This window comes from Harmonia axyridis, chromosome 3 (assembly GCF_914767665.1).
Source record: "Harmonia axyridis chromosome 3, icHarAxyr1.1, whole genome shotgun sequence".
Taxonomy (NCBI): domain Eukaryota; kingdom Metazoa; phylum Arthropoda; class Insecta; order Coleoptera; family Coccinellidae; genus Harmonia; species Harmonia axyridis.
In genome coordinates, this window is record NC_059503.1 from 52180156 (window position 1) to 52189019 (window position 8864).

The 8864-nt window shown below is 33.2% G+C and overlaps 1 protein-coding gene across 1 annotated transcript; it reads right to left on the bottom strand.

Moving 5' to 3' along the window:
• Positions 1-5014: 5014 nt before the first annotated feature.
• On the bottom strand, positions 5015-6948 carry LOC123674805 (transmembrane protein 64). The gene is made up of 3 exons (XM_045609895.1): positions 6178-6948; positions 5717-5878; positions 5015-5276 (listed from the first exon to the last, which is right to left on the bottom strand). The coding sequence occupies exons 1-3, from the start codon at positions 6718-6720 to the stop codon at positions 5172-5174; spliced, it is 810 nt and encodes a 269-aa protein (XP_045465851.1). The 5' UTR covers positions 6721-6948; the 3' UTR covers positions 5015-5171.
• Between the last annotated feature and the right edge of the window lie 1916 nt (positions 6949-8864).

Here is an 8864-nt window from a genome sequence, read left to right on the forward strand (position 1 = left end):
CGTTTTTTTGCGATTCGGCCCGGTTAAAAAGATACAGGCTGTTGGAAATCGATAAAAAAAATGTGACTTACGGCTATATCTCGTAAATGGTTCTATTGAAGGAAATGATTTTTGGAATATAGCTTTTCCTTGATGTGATACATCTTTTCTGAACACAAGATTCCCTACACATTTTTCAGTTCCTTCATTATGAACATTACATCCCATAAAAAAATTGCACTCATAAGGGAATATTTATTGATCACCCTGTATGACGGTGCCAAGTAGAGATTTTGAATTTCCATAATGAATTAATTCTTTGTGGTTACGAAAATGAAAAAAATCTTGATGTTCACGTAAAGGGTGATCCAATATTTACGAAAATATGAGAAATCTGAAATTATCCTAGTCCGGATATGATTTACTCGAATTCAGAAATATTGCAGAAAGGCGATAGTAAAGGGCGACTAAACTTCAAAATTTGAAAATATTCGGTCGATCAGTTGAAGAATTATTCAACAGTGAAATTTCACTCATAAGATGAACATCACCCTGTATATCCCAAACGAAGGCACTCAGGCGATTGAAACCTCTTGATAAGGGTCCTCCATGATGACCTCAATTCATGTTATTCGTTTGTCGCATTCTTCCAGGGACACCGTGTATACTGTCACTGTAGCCGAAATAGTTTTTCAGCGCCCTCTCCTGGTTTGGAGTGAACTATAGGAGTTTTTTATAAATATTAAGTGTTGTAAAAAGGAATTCATTACTTTTGCTATAGATGTCTTCAGTTATCTGTATCTCGTGATATATAAGTCCGATCGGATTTCACTAGATGGCTTTAAAGAGATGATATTTCGTAATACATGAACTTTTCTGATAATTTTGTGATTAGTTGACTCAGTTTAATTTCTCAAAGATGGTCATTAGCAAAGAGAAAATATGCTATATTTTACAGTTTTCTTCTATGATGGCGAAAATGCAAGCCAGGTGGCTGAAAAAGTAAACAGTGTTTATGGTGTATGTAACAGGCAATCACGCGCAATTTTGATTGCACAAAAAAACCGTTTGTAACAGCCTGGTCTCAAGAAGGCTCGATGTATGGGTACCACACGAGTTAACGCAAAAAAACCTCATGGGCCGAATTTCCATATGCGAATCGCAACAAAGTCGACCCATTTTTGAAGCGGTTGTAACCTTACCGGGTACAATTTAAATTTTTGCGCGGCACTCTAGTCGGAGAGTGGTCGTGATTCTAACATTCCACCCATACAAATATGATTCCAGAATAGTTATTTATAATACAAGTGCAGAAGGCATTGATATTCTTCCACGAGTTCAAAATTCAAAAACGAGCCACGAAGTGGCGAGTTTTGGAATGAACGAGTGGTAGAATGAGCCTTCTGTACGAGTATTATACATTATTTTCACTAATTCATTGCATTTTCATTGAAATTAATGAAATATTTCCATAAATATATTTTAGTAATTTTTGCATTGAAAAATGTTGGTTGGCAGAACTGATTTCTTTAAGGCAAATTGGTGAATTGACAGATGAAGCCGTGGCGGAAAGTTCGGAGTACCACCATAGAATAATAAAATATAACCATGAAAACTGTGCGTTTCTGATATATTCTCGCACGATTTTGTTCTACAAGATGTGGAAGAATGAACGGAATAACCACAGAATTAGAGAAAACTATGAATAGGTCTCAATAAATATTGACAAGATTCCAACCAACCATCTATTTCAAATGAAAATAAAATTTCAAATTTACAAACTGCGTCCAAATTTACAAAGAAAAATTTTCTGAACTTATCTTCAGTATTTCAACTGAATCGGGATCACTATCTTCAGTACTATTCCAGGTGATGTGGAAGTAGGGTCGGAATCGAAAGACGAATCCACAGCGTAGATTTCGTATTCGCCTTATTGAACTATACGTAGGTCTCGACATAGGTACTGCTATTTCTCTCTTCAAAGAAAAACTGGAATTTCCTTCTTCAAACCCAACGTGAATGGAACTTCTTTCCAAACCAAGAAAATGGAACTTCTCTTCAAACCAAAAATTGAGATTTCTCTCCAAACCAAAAATTGAGTCTTCTCTCCAAACCAAAAATTGAGTCTTCTCTCCAAACCAAAAATTGAGTTTTCTCTCCAAACCAAAAATTGAGTCTTCACTCCAAACCAAAAATTGAGTTTTCTCTCCAAACCAAAAATTGAGTCTTCACTCCAAACCAAAAATTGAGTCTTCACTCCAAACCAAAAACAGCAATTTCATCTAAGTCAGATTTGCATAATCTCTCAAAGTTGATCCTGCTCCGTGATTATGAATCCCAAATTACAATTTTGAAAAATATTAAGAGGCTGTTTCATCGATTAATTTGTAATGAATCAAAAAAAAATAACAAATTTGTTTTTGAGCAGCCGATCCGAAATCATAAAAAAAACTTGAAATGAGAGAAAAAAATATGGATGCAGATAAATATTACTACGTAATAAAAAACTATATCACTGATTTGACTTGAAACAAAATAACAATCAATGTAAATTCATAACTCACGAGAAGCAGGCTCAACCTAAATTCTTTGTTAAGCATAAGCAGTAAGTGAATTTGGAAATTTAAGTACGACAAAAAAAATTAACAAAATGAAGGAAACCATGCAACAAAGGAACTTTAAAATAAGATTGTATATGCAACAAATAGCGAGAAAGCAAATATACTCGTTAACTTACCCCTTGTATATTAAGGGTTAAACACAAAACCATTAATTTATTAATCTCTGGCAAAAATCAATTCTTTATAACGAACCTCTAAATCAGAATGAATAAAAACGATCGTCAAATTATCTGAAGAAGCCTCAGACACATTATTTCGAAATTACTTTGATTCGTCGGGAAAATATCTGCAGTGGCGTAACACGTTACACGGTTAGTGACTGGTGATGAAAAGTGGATCACTTACGACAACGTCAAGCGAAAACGGTCGTGGTCGAAACGCGGTGAGCCGGTGTAAATGGTGGTCAAGCTAGTATTGACGGCCAGGAACGTTTTTCTGTGTGTTTAGTAGGAGTGACAGGGTATTATCTACTTTGCGCTACTCCCTACGGAACAACTGTTCACTCGGAACTGTACTGTCAACAATTAGACCGTCTGAAAGAAGAAAATGGCCCACAAGCGGCCAGCTTTAGCCAATAATAGAGGAATTGTGTTTCATCAGGACTACGCCAGGACACACACTTCGAAAGTGACTGGCCAGAAGCTCCAGGAACTTGGTTGGGGGTTGTTATGCATCCACCTAATAGTCCGGACCTGGCACCAAGTGATTATCTCTGTTCTTGCCATGAACAACAATTTTGCTGGTGAAAAATGCGCTTCAATTGTGATGTGAAAATTGACTGTCTCAATTTTTTGCCAATAGGGACGAGGGCTTCTATGAGAGAGGCATAATGGCAACAAGTTGTAGAACAAAACGGCGCATATTTGACCTAAATCGAATCTTTTAACTATGGCAATTAAAATCTTGTTTTTCATGCAAAAATAATGGATTTCTTTTTTCGACCTTATATGATCAATAGATGACGATGTATGATTCTTATGCTTATGACTGAAAGTTCTACGTTCAGTCCATTTCTGGCGGTCTAAAAGATTTATGGAGAAGTTTGAAACAAATCATACTTAACTGGTATTTGTATTGACTCAAATACAAAAAGTTACCATAATCGGTTGAAAATCCATCTACACATGATATTAAAAACAGATTCCTACTGCCAGGCCCATTTGAGTATTCTCTCCAAGCCAGCAGGTGGCGCGAAAAGCAATGTACGATAAAATCGCGAGTGTTCCCTTACCTTGAAGGTGAGTATTATTTGGAAATTTCTGATTGAATTCTTTATTCATTTTGAAATATTAATTTCGCTTTGTAAAATATGTGATTATCACCTAAAATTTATACATGCTTATTCAGGAGTTCATTCAACTGATGTATTTATGTTGAACTCTTAGCCAAAATAAAAATTCTCATTTTTATTCCAATGAAAAGCGGTCTGTATACAGAGTGGACACTTTTTTAATGGGATTGTATTGATAACTTTCAAACCTTAGAGTGAGAAGGTCGGTCAAATGGAGAAAAAGTTGCATTCATAGAAGCATTATTAAGCAGTTCAAATAAATCGAGATTATGAGGGCCGGTTATAGTAATAATAAAATGTTACAGGAATTTTTTATTCGACAGTAAATTATCCTCAATTTGACGTGATCAAATTTCGTACTCTCTGGGCCACCTTCAACCTCATTTTTTTCAATACGGAGCTGCATATTTTGTGAAAATTTTCTAAAAAACTTTTAACACCCAATTCAACGATATATCATACAATGTCATTCAAAGTTGATTTTCAGATGATTTTGACCCTTATCCAAATTTCTCTGGGTCGGATCTGTATTGATTTCAGCGTTCAGAGTTATTTTGAGAAGTGTCATAATATATGCAGGTCCGTAATGAAAAAAATTATGTTTAGGGTGGCCTAGAGAATAGAAACGTTTGATACGGAATCTAATTACGTCAAATTGAGGATATTTCACTGTCGAATAAAAAATTTTCGTAACATTTTTTGATAATATTTGAAATAAAGTGGGAAAAAAGAAAAATCCAAATGACAGAATTTACTTTTTTTATGATATCTCAATAACCGGCCCCGATAATCTCGATTTGTTTGAACTGCTTGACAATGCTTCTATGAATGCAACTTTTTCTACATTTGACCGACCTTCTAACTCTTATGGTTTAAAAGTTACCAATACAATCCCATTGAAAAAGTGGCCACTCTGTATAAGAAGCTAATTACTTGAAGTAATGAAAACCGCTACTAACATTTATTAATTCTTGGCTTTATACTTACCATACCCTCAATAATTGTGTACCCTAGAGTTTAAACAACAAAGAGTTTTAAAACCGAATAGTTAAGAGAATACAGTATCAGTGTGGATCCTAAACGGTAGAGATCAAAGTTACAACAGGTGACAAATGAACTGAAGTAATTACTTACATGTTATAATTTGTCAATAAATAAAAATAATATACTTTACTCATACAATAAATTACAAAAATATCATTCGATCTTAATATCAAATATTTGGCTTCTAGCTTTAAATTCGATAATATCCTTAGATATAATGGTTACTTGGTTACTTCTCACATCAAAATTGGTCCAACATTATCTGCATCTGATAAAACTTTTGCCAATTCCTTTCTTGCTTTGTATCCAACCCACATCATCATCAAACTATCCATAACGAGCTTAAAACAGAAAAAAAAATAGAGAAAAATACATAATTGAAAACAATTAAGAATAACAGTTTAATGATAAAGCCTTGTAATGATGAATAAAAGATGTATGCAGCGATCGAGTTTTTGAGTCACCATTAGGCAAAATTTAGGTTTTGGGACGCCAGATATCGCATCAACACATGAAATATTGAATGCAATTACTGGCTTTCAATCAAAGAATCTCTATTTTCATTGGGTTGTCAATGATGTTAGGTAATACAATATTGATGATCTCCAAAAAGAGCTTTACCGTTAACCATATTTGATGGCGGTATGTTTCCTGTTTTTACCTTTCAGCCTAAATTCTGTTTGACCGATTTTATTATCTTTCATAATGAATAATTCAATTCATAAGATCCTTTCATCATTGGTAATTTATAAATGAGAGTAAAAAATAAGAGGACACCTACCTGAATGGTGATCACAACATATGCAGAAGTTGAGAAATTTTTGTGTTCCCAAGCATCTTGCATTGCTCTCAGAGTACTGCCCAAATAAACTCCTAAAATTTGGGTTGGGAATAGTCCAACTAAGGAAGCCAGGTGATATATTCTTGGATTGACATTACTCAGCTGAAATAAAAAAAATTGTGTTTCTATTATTCAGCACAAAGCTGAATTTTTTGAAAATTTCCTCAAAATAAACGATGAAAATGTTTGTTATTAATTTACAATGTTAGGATAATACAGTTCCTGCATGTGGAATCATTCACAGTTATCATGTACTTAAGAAGTTAAAATTCCATATTCAGTCCAAAACAGAATATGAGAAAATTTCAATGACTAAAACGTCAATATCCTCCTTCATTCAACATCATGAATTGAAATTTTTGGGATTATTTTAAAAATTATAAATGAATATAAAAACTTACAGCAAATATGGTGTTCTGTAAACCAAATGGAATTGGGGTCACTCTAGCGCATAAAACAATCTTGAAACTGGAAGGTCCTGATATAAGTCTTTTAATAGCTTGAGCTGTTGGATTTTCTGTCATTCTTAAAACAACTGGATGATGTCCTATATTTCTAAGAATAATGTTAGCAACTAGTAATCCGAAGTTGGCTCCAAAAACTACTAGTGGAAGTCCAAAACAAAAACCATAGAGGTATCCTGAAGTACAAACCAAAACAAGATAACCAATCGATATTGGCAAGGCAACCATACAAAATAAAATCACTATTGCTACCATTTTGACTGTTCCATCTTGATGTTCTAGCCATAATAAGAGAAATCTCATATAATATCTCAGTAAAAATACCACTGACAACAGAACAATCACTGTTGTTATTACAGCAATGATTCTCCTTAGCGAAGTGTAGCATATATTAGTCGGTTTTTTGGTCAATAATTTTTTTGTAATTTCGACTTCACCGATTTCAGTATCACTGAATTCATCTATATCTATTTTATGCATTACTTCTTTAGTTTCCACTTACGTCTACCAAATACGTATAAATGTTTCTTGAGATTTTCCTGGTTCGTTACCTATATCATTTTCATTTTAATACGCATATTAACGTAGACATCAAACGTTGTTGACAATGTAATTATTCAACGTACAATTGCAATTATTTTATTGAGTCCATTTGAATTTGTAAGAAACAACAATGATTCTAACCTAGGATTTCTAATGTCAGAAATAAACAACAAATGACGTTTAATCAAAGACTAAGTCTGTGGTTTAATGAAAGTAACGTTCCATTTATCTATTTGAAAATTTGGATCAGAAAAGTAGTGATTCTTATTAGCAGATTTAAAAAAATCTAGGGTAATCAATTGACATTGAATTTCAAAAGATTCACAATATTATTTTTTATAGGTACTAACAAAAACGAGAGATTCCTCGCATAATTCTTTGGAAAAAGGGCCTATTAATATAAGGCCGCATACGCTTTGTTTCGGAGATACCTACAGGTTGTTGAATTTGATTTTTTTCAATTAACTGAAATTTGGCATGGTGAAACCAATTTGGAGTTTATACAGGGTGGCCACTTTTTCAATGGGATTGTATTGGTAACTTTTAAACCATAAGACTCAGAAGGTCGGTCAAATGGAGAAAAAGTTGCATGCATAGAAGTATTATCAAGCAGTTCAAACAAATCGAGATTATCAGTGCCGGTTATTGAGATATCATAAAAAAAGTAAATTCTGTCATTTTGATTTTTCTTTTTTTTCCACTTTATTTCAAATATTATCAAAAAATGTTACAGGAATATTTTATTCGACAGTAAATTTTTCTCAATTTGACGTAATCAGATTTCGTATCCAACGTTTCGTGCTCTCTGGGCCACTCTCAACCCCATTTTTTTCAATACGGACCTGTATATTTTATGACACTTTTCGAAATAACTTTTAACGATTAATTCAAGGATATATCATACAATGTCATTCAACGTTGATTTTCAGGTGATTTTGACCCTTATCCAAAATTCTTTGGGTCGGATCTGTAGTGAATGCAATTTATCAAAAACTGCTGTTAATAAAATAGTCAGGAGACGCGAATACAATGCTTTTAAATTTGAATACCAAGCCTTCAAAACTTATATCGTAATGATATCAAAATAAAGTTCTGTTCTGGAACAAATGACAAATCCAATAGTGATTTCTCGCGAAAAGATTGAGAATGTATTGGAAGTTGAAAGGTATTCAAGAAGACGAAATAAGCAAATGTATAAGAAGTTTGGGTTCCAGAACCGTTAAGTGCATTTTACAAAATGGTGGACATTTCGAACACTTACTTCATTCATTTTCATTTACTTTCGAATAATCATTCGATTTTTCTTTCATTAAATGATAATTCGTTCAATTATTATGAATTGAAATATGTAAATAATTATTACTTGTTTCTTGATTTGATTCTGATATGTTCCATTTACTTAGTTCAAGATGAGTAAGTTGATTTTCTCATCAAAATGTATTGCTTGTTGTTAATTAAACTAAAGGTACCCAAATGTAATACAGATCCGACCCAAAGAAATTTGGATAAGGGTCGAAATCACCTGAAAATCAACTTTGAATGACATTGTATGATATATCGTTGAATTCAGCGTTAAAAGTTATTTCGAAAAGTGTAATAAAATATACAGGTCCGTATTTAAAAAAATGAGGTCGAGGGTGGCCCAGAGAGCACGAAACGTTGGATACGAAATCTGATTACGTCCAATTGAGAACAATTTACTGTCGAATAAAAAATGCCTGTAACATTTTTTGATAATATTTGAAATAAAGTGGAAAAAAAAGAAAAATCAAAATGACAAAATTTACTTTTCTTATGATATCTCAATAACCGGCCCTGATAATCTCGATTTGTTTGAACTGCTTGTTAATGCTTTTATGCATGCAACTTTTTCTCCATTTGACCGACCTTCTAACTCTTATGGTTTAAAAGTTACCAATACAATCCCATTGAAAAAGTGGCCACCCTGTATAACGTGATATGCCAGTTTCCGACTTTTCCTGACTTTTTTCCTAAAATTACCCAAGGAATCCCTCTCCCTCATTTTTCTTTCTTCAATTTGGGAACATGATGTCCAATTATTATCCTCATTTTATACTCGT

Excerpts from the sequence above, each read along its gene's own strand:
- LOC123674805 (XM_045609895.1), bottom strand. The coding sequence starts at position 6,720 with ATGCATAAAATAGATATAGATGAATTCAGTGATACTGAAATCGGTGAA. Across the intron at positions 5,879-6,177 it reads TACAGAACACCATATTTGCT|CTGAGTAATGTCAATCCAAG; the intron begins GTAAGTTTTTAT and ends TTTTTATTTCAG. Across the intron at positions 5,277-5,716 it reads ATGTTGTGATCACCATTCAG|CTCGTTATGGATAGTTTGAT; the intron begins GTAGGTGTCCTC and ends TTCTGTTTTAAG.